General features: G+C 35.8%; 2 protein-coding genes across 2 annotated transcripts; one reads left to right on the top strand and one right to left on the bottom strand.

The window, feature by feature from the left end:
* Nucleotides 1–312: 312 nt before the first annotated feature.
* LOC131669971 (nucleolar protein 56) lies at nt 313–4,565 on the bottom strand. The gene is made up of 4 exons (XM_058945211.1): nt 4,390–4,565; nt 3,254–4,244; nt 2,961–3,172; nt 313–2,885 (listed from the first exon to the last, which is right to left on the bottom strand). Exons 1-4 carry the CDS (start codon nt 4,390–4,392, stop codon nt 2,586–2,588), a joined length of 1,506 nt encoding a protein of 501 aa, XP_058801194.1. The 5' UTR covers nt 4,393–4,565; the 3' UTR covers nt 313–2,585.
* Nucleotides 4,566–4,678: 113 nt separating this feature from the next.
* Nucleotides 4,679–11,608, top strand: LOC131669970 (SRSF protein kinase 3). Its single transcript, XM_058945210.1, has 7 exons — nt 4,679–5,551; nt 7,176–7,389; nt 7,472–7,787; nt 8,119–8,448; nt 8,520–8,903; nt 9,125–9,416; nt 9,727–11,608. Exons 1-7 carry the CDS (start codon nt 5,277–5,279, stop codon nt 10,013–10,015), a joined length of 2,100 nt encoding a protein of 699 aa, XP_058801193.1. The 5' UTR covers nt 4,679–5,276; the 3' UTR covers nt 10,016–11,608.
* The last annotated feature ends 252 nt before the right edge of the window (nt 11,609–11,860 follow it).

Genomic DNA, 11,860 nt, shown 5'->3' with positions numbered 1-11,860 from the left:
CGACGACGAACGATCAGTCAAAGATACAAGTCGGCTCCACGTGGAAAGGCGCAGGTTTAAACATCGATCTTGATAATATTATGGGTAGTAAAAACAAGTCTACGGGACCTGCACCTACTATGAATCAACTCGCCAGCAATAGTCCTCAACATAAAGCCCAATCTCCTCACGGTAAATATATACTCTATAGAGCGATGTAAGTTTCGGATAGACTATATATTTTATAATTTATCATTAGGTATGTCAACCATGGGTTTCATGTCGCCATTGCAACAACAATCGCCGAACGCAACATTCTTTCCCGCATTTCAATGATTTTCAATGATCGAAACGACGACAATGCCTTAACAGCATCACATTCCTGAGCTAATCCCCAATCAGTGCCAGCCAGGTCTCCTTTTATCTTCCCTTTTAAAGGATATTAAAAACTACATCAAAACGAATACAGAATAGCACGCATGTCAACATAAAAATGTTGTACAGGCAAGAAGTTTTATACATATTGTAAAAAGTATGAAAGAAAAAAAGGAGATTGAAGCGATAATAATTAACGGTTCACGAAAAAGAGAGAACCCATTTTAAGATTTTACCGTTAGTATGAAAGTACGTCGGACGAATAATAACGTGCTTCCCCCATTCCTAAACTTTTAACTAGACCGAGTCGTAAACCTCTACTTTTGCACCCCTTCCCCCTCGCCCTTTTTTAATACGTGTGATCTTAAACGTGTAGTTTTTGATGATGAAAATAAGAGAGATGTGTATAGTTTTGTTTCTTTAAAAAACAAAGACGTTCATTTTACTTTTTCTTGATTTGTCTTTTGATCATTGTTGAGTGATGGGTAACACGGCGAGTCTACGATGCCAACTTTTTGCATTTTAGATTTAAGAAGGTATGCTTTTATACGTTACTTTTTTGTACATACAAAATGAGAGATACATAACAATTTCACGAGGAAGTTTGAAAAAGAAACAAATATAAATGTTTTGCTAGAGAACCTTTAGATAATGCTTGAAAATCACAAGTGATTTTTTGCCTTGTTTAGACGTAGACTTTAACTACGAAATCAATAGGAACAAGTATATAGTTGAAATTAAATTGTAATACAAAAGATGTTCGATGTAGGAAAACCCTGTTTATAATGTAAAATTGTAATTTATATTTTGAAGAAAGATAGCGAATTTTAAAGTCTGCGTCTAAAACAAGTCAAAGAGAAAAATTTTTTTGGAGTCAGACTTCGGCAGAAGTGTGAGGTTGTGTCACTCAAGTGCACAAGTCTAGATAGTTTATTTTTTCTGTTGGATAAATATATTACAGATATATGCACTATTGACTATTTTTTACTTTGTACACGATGCACGTCAATCGGGACATATCGTTCACCAGATTATACAATGAGAGAAACACATCATTTTAAAGAAAAGAAAACTTAGTGTTTAAGGATTTGATTAACAGCTAGGTTTGCCAAGTTATAATCATCTTTCTTTGTTAACGATGATATGCTTCGTCACTTGGCTGTCTCTTCGCCCCTCCCTAGAAAAAATCTTTTAATGTTGTTTGTTAAGTGGGATACGTCAATAGAGTCCAAGTGACAAAGTCAGCATATAACATAATGTGTAATAGTTTAGTTTGTAAAATGAATGTAGTCTTGGAATAATAAACTTTTCAACAGTTGCAATTGGAAGAAAGAAACCTCGAGAAATAAAAAACGAGACTGAAAAAACTTGTTATTTGTAAATACGTGAATGGAGTGACAAAAAGCTGCAATAAATAAATGAATTTATTCCTGTAATTAACAATAATTCATTATATTGAGAAAAAAAGACAAGAATTTAACTCGATGCAGCTTATTAAATAAAAAACCTAATAATTTTTTTTTGTATTTAGCTTTTAAGATCACTAATGTTTAAGAATTGTAATTATTGTTTTAAGTATTTATATACTTATATGTTGCAGTATGCTATGTCTTCATTAAATGCTCATGGTGCTGGTATTAACATGGTTTTTCTTGATTTTACACTCTTATTTTTGTTTTTACGAAATATTTGATGAAACTTTTACGTTTATTAATTTGATGATAAATGAGAAAAATGTTAAATTTTTTTAATCTTTAATGTTTGAGTTCTTGAATAAAAAATAAATAACTTTATCGCTGTATTGTTTATTATTCTTTTTCCTATCCTCAAATAAGTAACAACTGTTTCTTCAAACTTTCATTTTATTAAGTTTAAAGTACAAATTAGAAAAATATTCTATAACCGAATATTTTTTACTCTAAGATTTAAGATTTTTTGTTATAATGAATCAAATTTAAATTACTTCAGAAAAACAGGCAATTCTATTCAATTCCAGGAGAAAAAATGTGTTGATCCAAATGTCATTATTTAAAAGAAAAAATAGCTTCACCTAATAAGCGTCATAATAAATTTTGATCAATAAGAAAGAAGTTACGTAACAAAATGCTTATTTACATAGGTCAATGTACTGTGAAAACTTTCACAGAAAGTTTACATAAACTATTTACTAATTTGAACATCCATACAAGATGGTTGACAAAGTTTTTTTAAAAAAAGTATATAAAAAATCTTTACTCTTCTTCTTCACGATTCTTCGACTTTTTCTTCTTCTTTTTCTTCTTTGGAGCCTCATCCTCACCGTCAACATCCATTGCCTCAACAGTTGTATCTCCATTTAACTCAACTGTTCCATTCAAAGTTCCATTACTATTCAATTCGCTCTTTCTCTTTTTATCCTTTTTCTTCTTTTTCTTTAGACTCTCTTCCTCCATTGGTATTATGGCCGAAGCTTCTTCAATGGCTTCCTGCATAACTTCAATATTCTTCTTAGGAACATCTCCAGTTTCATAGAATTTCAATCTGTCTTCAACCTATCAAAAATGAATACAATATAATCTCGTTTACAGTTCAATCGATATGAACGCCATCTTTCGTAATCAACCAACCTGTTGTCTCAGTTTTTCTCCAAATACATTGCAAGGAGTTTCAGCAAAGCAATCTATCCTCGAAGCAATAGAGCATTTGTTTGCCAAATACCTCGAGATCCTACCCTTGTTTTTGGTACCTGCTCGGCCAATAAATGTAGAGTGGAACAACAAACCATACTTTGGCGTGTTTCCTCGAGTTTTCAAAGCTCTGAACAAAGCTTTTTCAGCACCTGAAAAAACAAATTGATTTTTAGTAAACATCAAATTCTCACTTCCTCATATATTTCTACAATATTGAATGAAAAATTTACCAAGAATTTGTACTGTAGATGCTGGATACTTTGCCAAATTAGTAAGGGATCCAGCATGTGCAATTAATCTTGCTCCAACTTGATCTCCAATCAAAGTAGCCAAATTAGGGGCAACACCAGCCATCTTAGATCTAAGATACTCAGCCAACTCTTTTCTATAATCGGCAAGAGCAATGACTCTCATAGCAAACATCTCAATATTCAACAAATCAACAGGACTAATATCCATTCCCATAGATGACTTTGAAGCATCAATAATAGCTTGTGCTCTGGCACTATCCATCACTATTTCTTCCAAAGCATCCAACTTATCCTGATCCAACTCTTTTCTGTTCTTTATCAATTGAGTAACCTTGGCATACATGTAATTGTCTGGCACAAGCTTGACAAGCTCTGGGAAATGATAACTGTACCATTCCCTGATCCTCATACTAAAAGTATTGATATCTTTGTCAAGTTGATCCAACAGAGCAATACTCTGTATGATCATATTGTCTACTCTATTGACGTTGAATTTGACTTTGGCTCTAGAATAACTGTGTCCCAGACCCAACTGAGCCACAGCTGAGCTCTTGGAGGTGAATCCTTTCACAAGATTGTGGAAGTGAAACCTAATTCCTCTGATGATCTCTGGTGTAGCTCCGGTATGATCGCACTTGATCCCCAATACTTCAGTGATACTTGCACCCAACTTTGGATCCGAAATTCCCAGTACTACCTTCTCCTTCTTACCAGCTTTAGGTACATTTATATCTAGAAACAGCTGTAGATCTTCAGGAACAATACCCTCAGATATGCTGTTGACATTCTCCAGAGCAGTGACAGCAGTTTTGAATGGAGTAAAGCCTACTAATTTCACAACTTGGTTGAACCTTGATAAATCTGTCACTGATGCCTCTACCTGGGGTAAGAGCATACCAATTTCCTCAAACTCGCGTACAGAAAACAGTGCGTAACCCGCTGCATGCTCGTATAGTACGAACAACTTCGACTGCAAATAAAATAAAATCATGAAATATTTGATGTGGTGTGTATGCCACGTGAGTGAAGGTTAGGAAAATCACGCGTGGCTTGCGCGTGTAAACAAACAATCTCAGACGCTTGCTTTTCTCGCGAAAATTCACAAGATCACTTACCATGATTGTAACTTCAATTTGGAGACAATCGCAACAAATAATGGACAGTTTATTGCTAACGCTGGCGCATTATCGTGTTTTTGTTTCACACGTAAAATCGACGCGGACGGGACACAAACTAACTATAAGCATGCTCGCTAGTCGCTACGCCGGAAGACCGCCAGCACTACTACGAGTCTACGACGACGGAAATCGACAACAGCTCGCCCTAGTGAGGCGCGGATCGAAGCTTCATGCAGTGCCGATGATAAAGATCGTTTTTTTGATTAATTTTCAATATAAATGCTTTTGTTGTGCGCGCACCGCACGCAAGTGTGTATCTTGCCTCGCCCTTTATAACGACACACAACGTCGCGTGACGATGGTATATTTTTTTTGCATTCGATAAAATTCAAAAGAGTACGCTCTTTTACGTTGTCCAACACAAATAAAAGAAAAAAAACAATAAAGAAGACTGCAGAGTAGTTGTATGTCTCTAGGCTTCACCTACTAAAAATAGTCGACGGTCAGGGTGCGTTGGTAACGAGACGGTCAGATCTGAATATCCACGGGCACGGGAGGAAAGCAGGCAGCAGCATATAGGGTTGGCGTTGAAAAAATCGATGTGGTGCTCGAAGGAGTAATAAAAGCACATACACCGCGAGGAGATAGAGAGAGAGAGAGAGAGAACCGAAGTTTGGACGAGTTTCTGAGTCACGACGAAGAGGAAGAAGAAGAGGCGGTGTAGCAGCGGCGGCAGCAGCAGCGGCAGCAGCAGCAGCAGCACCACCACCACCACCACCACCAGCACCAGCACCATCAGCAGCACCACCAGCACCAGCACCAGCAACAGCAGCCACAGCGGCAATAGCAGCAGTAGCGGCGGAGGCGGCAGCGGCGAGCTGGAGATGAATAGCAAGAGCGACGTCAACAGGCGGGTCCTCGCGATCCAGGCCAAGAAGAAACGACACAAGCCTAGCAAGCGCAAGGGCAAGGGTAGCTCCATTGTTACGCCAGCTAACAATGCCAATTACGATGCTACAAACGAAGCTGCTTCCAATAGAGAACGACCTCAAGATAATCTCAGTGATATCCAGGTCCAGGTACAGAATAAACCACAGCAGGAACCCAAGAGTCTAAGTCAAGACACTTCTTATAGATACTCCGGTGGCAATGGCAGCAGGTACGTTCTTCACCAGATTCTTTTTTCACACCTTTGCATGAGAGACAACCATGTGCACATTTATAAAGGAAATGGGTTACACAGGTTTCTGGAAAGTGGTATTCGTTATGATACTATTGGTTCAATCCATAAAATTGAGCTTTCCTTCTGACTGCCCAAGTTGACAGGTAGTTTTTATTGTAATCGTGAAGTTTTGAGCATGTGCTTGCAATGACAACTTGGGAAAATTTAATTTTAAACCTAGATATGTCGTACAGAATAGATTTGTCATTGTTTAATATTGATAGTCTTTTTATTATTGTCAATTGTATTTGATTTTTTATGACATATCTATATTACAAGGGATGTATAATGCTATTATGAATCAAATAGTCTGTGGTTGGATAGTGCTGCACAGAAAGCAAAAGCTAACCTAAATAGTTTGGTCAATAGCATAGAAACAGTATAGGTGAATCAAAACTATTTATGATTAGACAATAAAATTGCAAAAAAGTCATGCCAATATAAACTCATGGAATTTCAAGATGATGAAAAATATAATTTCTTTTTAAATAAAAAGATAAAAACCATGAATAATAATCATTATATTAATAAAATAATCGCTTTGTTTCAATTAATGATTATCAAGAACTCTACTGATGAATTAATCTATCTATTCATATTCATTTCTGCTATGAGAAGCTCTACTGATTAATATATTGAAATTTATAACTGAGCAACTTCTCAAATTGAATTTTTACAGATTGAAAAACCTACCTTAGTGTTTCTAATCTGTAATATAAGTTTATTAAAAATTAATCAATGATATATGTATATACTTATTTGAGTTTCAAGAGTATTGTTGAACAATGGATAATTTATAATATAATTATATAATTAATAATATAATTTATAATATAATTAAATATATAAGATCCAGTTGTAAAATAGTTTTTAAGGGAATTATATGAAGACCATTACAGTAAATAAAACGCTACATGTATATAAAATAATTTTCCAATATGAAGTCAATCAATTTCAAAATACAATGGTTCAATTTAAAAAATATAATAATTCTAGTACTACCTTTATTTAAGTATCTTAAATAGGAAATTCAAAGTAAACTAGTAAGCTGCTTTCAATTTCAACTTTCAATCATTTCAAAACAGTTTAACGTTAAATGATTAAGTTTGCAATTTGATTTTAGACACAGTAGTTGACTTAGATTACTAGAATCCAGAAAATTGAATTAAAAATTTACCTAGATAAACTGTTTTGTTATATAGCCCACACACATACAGCACATTCTAATATCAACAAACAAACAAAATAAAAAAATTCTAAAATTTTTCAGTTAAAATTATAAACAGCTAAATCTTATAGCAAAATAATCAATATTACAGCCTATTGACTCTGTGATGTCTTTCTTTATCAAATATTAAATTGGTATGGGATTACTACTGGTATCACTTGTGATTTAGTACTTGGCAACTTACCTCAGTTTCTTGAAATATGCATATTTTTAGAATAACTTATACACCCAAGAAGCAGATTCCATTCTCTATTTATATCAACATATTCAACTGTTAGTACATTTTTTGAAAAGAAAAAAAAAGAAAAAAACAAATTGTTATTGTATATGCAGACTGGAGCCATGTCATAGCTCGAGCAACGAGACCATTGAAGACGAGGACGAGATGTTTAGTAGCGAGGATGACGAACAGGAGGATAGCAGCGATTATTGCAAAGGCGGCTATCATCCAGTCAAAATTGGCGATTTCTTCCTCAATCGTTATCACGTCACGAGGAAACTTGGCTGGGGTCATTTCTCCACTGTCTGGCTGTGCTGGGATTTACAGGTGCGTCAGAGCTGTCGACCTTTATCTTTAGCGAAATAAAATAAAATGCTCTTTATTTTATTTATTCATTTATTTTTAACAGGACAAGCGGTTTGTAGCTTTAAAAGTAGTGAAATCGGCGTCGCACTTCACGGAGACAGCGCTGGACGAGATCAAGCTGCTGAAGGACGTGCGCGACACAGATCCACAAGATCCGAAACGCAACAAAACGGTACAACTGTTGAATGACTTCAAGATCAGTGGTGTCAATGGTCTCCACGTGTGCATGGTGTTCGAAGTGCTTGGGCACAATTTGCTCAAACTCATCATTAGGTCCAATTACCGGGGTATCCCCAGGAACAACGTGCGACGAATTATTCGACAAGTTCTTGAGGGATTAGATTATTTACATAATAAATGTGAGTATAACACATACGGTTAATATGTTCAACTGACAGCAGTCGAAGTTAGTATCGTGGCGCTATGCCACTTATTACTTGCTTTTTTCCTGTCACACGATTAATTTGGATTTTATAATATCTTTTGCTCTGTGATGATATCAATTGTTCAATATCGTTGGTATGAGTTATTTATATTCGAGATATGACTACTGATTTACTATAAATTGTTTTTTATCATTTACATTTCGACATATTTGGAGAACGAAGTACGAAAGAAAAATTACTTGAATATCCGAATCTTTATTCGCTCTTGAAATAATACCGAATCTGATCATTTTTTTAATTGCAGGCCAAATAATTCACACTGACATAAAGCCAGAAAACGTGCTGGTCTGCGTGGATGAGGCTTATATAAGGCGATTAGCGACTACGGCGACGGAGTTACATTCGTTGGGGCTGAAATTGCCGGCATCTTTGGTATCTACGGCACCAAAAGAATTTCAAGAGCCAACCACTCAAGGCAAGATGTCTAAGAACAAAAAGAAGCGCCTCAAGAAGAAGGCTAAGCGACAGAACGAACTGCTTAAGAAGCAGATGGAGCAGATAGAAGAGATGGAAGAGCTCAACAAGTCTGGCGATGGTGTTGCTAATGCTGACGCTGATACCAAGAACGTGGCTGGTAATTTTCATTGATATTGTTATTAGCTTACTTTTCAATAAAAATTTTAATATTTGCATGGTGATTTGTAGGCCACAAAGAAAACGGTGAGATAGCAGTGACAACACCAACATCGACTAACAACGGTGGCGATAACAGCGCTGAGCTAAATACGGAAAGCATCGAGGAGCAAATTGAGAGCAATAAAGAGTCTCCCTTGGAAGCTTCTGAATCAACGTCAGTGTCATTGATGCTCGTCAATGGTATTGACACTCCAATAGCGTCCAACGAAACAACAAAAGTCGCGGTTGAAAAGGATGCTGAGTTTACAGCTATGGCCGAAGAGAACGAAAATGAGAATGAAAACGATAAGGAGGAGAACAAAGTGGTCGAGAAAAATAAGAATCCCGAGGCTGATGGAAAGAAAGACGATGAGGTGAATGCTAATGATGGAGATGCTGATTCGTTAGGAGATGGTGGGTTTGTTTTCGTTGGTATAAAAATAGCATAATCGAATTGTTATTGTTACGTTAGGCATTTCAAAAGTTTCGTGATTTAATTTCCAAAATAGTTTTACAATAAAGCTATACAGAGTGATAATATTAGTGTACTAACTTTAAAAAATGCCTTTTTCATTGTTCATCTTAAGATATTAGAAGTTAAAAAACTTGCAATCTATTTTCTTAATGTATTTCAGGTGAAAACGCAGGACGTGACAGGAAACAGTTGAAACGTGCGTCGGTAGCGCCACTCGATCCAGCATTAGTCGACTGTGAAGTGGAGGTGAAAATCGCTGATCTTGGCAATGCCTGTTGGGTACACAAGAAGTTCACTGAGGATATACAGACTCGTCAATATCGCTCTCTTGAAGTCCTTCTTGGCGCTGGTTATAACACTTCTGCCGACATATGGTCCACTGCTTGCATGGCTTTTGAACTTGCTACTGGTGATTACTTATTCGAGCCACATAGCGGCGATGATTACTGCAGGTTGGTTGCTTGAATTTTACTTTGTTCAATTGTTTGATCTTATTGTGATTTAAATGTCGCGTTTATTAAATCGCTTTGATACGAAGTAATTGATGATTTTTTAACCTTTGAAATTATGATCATATCTTGCTCTTCAAATTTGTACAGCGTGCATAGTTGATAAGCTATTTAAACTGATAGCTATTGTATTATTGAAGTACATTCATGATAAAACAACATTTCTTGATCTTTCAATCTACTGGTATACGTAAAATCAATATTCACAAATAATGTTGATATAGGTATAATAAGAATCATAATTGTTTTTCAGAGACGAAGATCATTTGGCTCACATAATTGAATTGCTGGGTGAAATTCCACGCCGTATAGCATTATCAGGACGTCACTCTCGCAATTTCTTTAACAAGAAAGGCGAGCTAAAGCACATAACAGGATTAAAACCCTGGGGTTTGTACGAGGTGTTGACAGAGAAATACGAGTGGTCCTTATCAGAAGCGCGTGAATTTGCTGATTTCCTCACGCCTATGTTAGCCTTCGATCCGAACGAACGTGCAACCGCAGCCGAGTGTTTGAAACACTCGTGGTTACAGATTAAGTGAATGGAATAGTAAGAAGTAATGCATCAAAGCAAGTAGCTCGCAAATTGTACATTGTGAAGAAGAAGAATCGAGAGAAAGGAAAGAGAGAGAGAGAGAGAGAGAGAGAGAGAGAGAGAGAGAGAGAGAGAGAGAGAGAGAGAGAGAGAGAGAGAGAGAGAAATTGTAATTGTAAATGTCGCCAGTGATAAAATGAAGAAGCTTCCAAGGCAGCAGCTGTGACATTCCTGCCGTACTGATTCATTCATATACACTCACATTAAGACATACGTACACGTAACATTGATTTACACACTATATTCGAGGGCGTTCTTTTTTATATTTGTATACGTGGCGTTGCTTTCGATAAACAAAAATACAATAACAGCATCATAAACCCTCAGCATTTAAAGAAGGCACATAAACAAACCCATATATTTGAGAATACTCATTTAAACTATGAAACAGCCTTCGTTTCGCGCGTCTTCCGTAGGCGCTTAAAGTAGATTCATTCTATCTCACATATACGCACACGTACCTTAATACACAATTACACACGTACATAAACGATACACCCACGACAATGGAAAAAATGTTGAGTAATAGATTGTAAACGAACACGACAAATATATAGGATTATCCTGCCATTTGGAAATCTCTCTATGTGAAAAATACACACTGTTTATTTCATTTTTTATTATAATTATTTACTATGGATAAACGCGTAGGATTAACGTTTCATTTCTTCTCCTGTTTATTTGTGATCCATCAACTCTGTTTTCTTTTGTTTAATTATATTTCATGCCAAGACTCTCTTTGATTATTACTGCACGTGTGTAAAAACAAAAAAGTGATGAGCGCCAGACGCGTCTTCACGTCCGTACTATTTTTCCTAAGTGTAAGATAACCCACTTTGGAGGTATATAAAGCGTGGTGTATCCTTAGGTTTGACCGAGAAAAAAAAATTATGATTAATAAAAAGATTAAAAAAGAAAATGCAGAATTAACGCTATCGTTAGTGACTTAGAATTTAGGCTATTATCTCCCCCCTAAAAGTGGACATTTGTATTTAGCGTGAGGCATAAGTTTGTATAGTTGGAATAATAATCTCTGTTCTCTCTTGAAAGCGCCCGTTGGCCAGACACTTCGATTGAACCGCATGTATCTCGACACTTCATAATCTTGTCTTTTCGATTTTTTGTATAATCAGCTTTGTTGTCTCTTTGTCATTCGTCGTGCGCGTGGAGCTTTGACTATTGTTTTTGTATATATATATAATCGACAATCCAAAAAAGCAATAATTTCATTTTTTCCCTACAAAACGTAGAAGTGGTATGTCTGACGAAGTGCCTTGCCACCGGCTTATATGATACTTTTTTTCGTTCTGAAAATTTTTATTTTTTATGATGTGGAGAAGCATCGAAACATGTGTAAAAAAATAATGATGATGATAAGAGTTATTACGGAAGGATGTAAGTAGAGCATGTTGATGATTCTTACCGACTCTCATTTCTCTTCCTCGCAAAGATGAAGACGTTTTTGTTACACGATGTACGGATCATTCAAATAACGACATTCGTAAAATTATTGCGTAAATAAAGCATGATGAAAAATTCAGTTACTTGGTAATTATTTTGTATCCTATGTATTTTATGTAAACAATGTTTTACTTACACTCTTGCACATATAAGAATCTTTGTGATAACGAAGTTTGAAAGATTCTCGGCGTTTTTCCATATAGCTTTAATGCTCGTCAGCTCGTAAGATATTCTATTTTGATAATTTATAAGTATTTTTTAATTGAAACTCTAGTAGATAAAAGTGTTTCTACTAACTTATAACACTCAATGCTTCAAGATCCAAAAAATG

This window comes from Phymastichus coffea, unplaced genomic scaffold, assembly GCF_024137745.1.
Source record: "Phymastichus coffea isolate CEN01 unplaced genomic scaffold, Cenicafe_Pcof_1.1 PCOF00098, whole genome shotgun sequence".
Classification (NCBI taxonomy): Eukaryota; Metazoa; Arthropoda; class Insecta; order Hymenoptera; family Eulophidae; genus Phymastichus; species Phymastichus coffea.
The sequence above is the reverse complement of the archived record's forward strand: the minus strand, read 5'-3'. Positions and strand labels throughout refer to the sequence as shown.

Coding starts and splice junctions, on each gene's coding strand:
- LOC131669971 (XM_058945211.1), bottom strand. Junction 3,173..3,253: donor ATCTACAGTACAAATTCTTG/GTAAATTTTTCA, acceptor TTGTTTTTTCAG/GTGCTGAAAAAGCTTTGTTC. Junction 2,886..2,960: donor GAGAAAAACTGAGACAACAG/GTTGGTTGATTA, acceptor CATTTTTGATAG/GTTGAAGACAGATTGAAATT.
- LOC131669970 (XM_058945210.1), top strand. CDS start 5,277: ATGAATAGCAAGAGCGACGTCAACAGGCGGGTCCTCGCGATCCAGGCC. Junction 7,390..7,471: donor GGCTGTGCTGGGATTTACAG/GTGCGTCAGAGC, acceptor TATTTTTAACAG/GACAAGCGGTTTGTAGCTTT. Junction 8,449..8,519: donor TGATACCAAGAACGTGGCTG/GTAATTTTCATT, acceptor GGTGATTTGTAG/GCCACAAAGAAAACGGTGAG.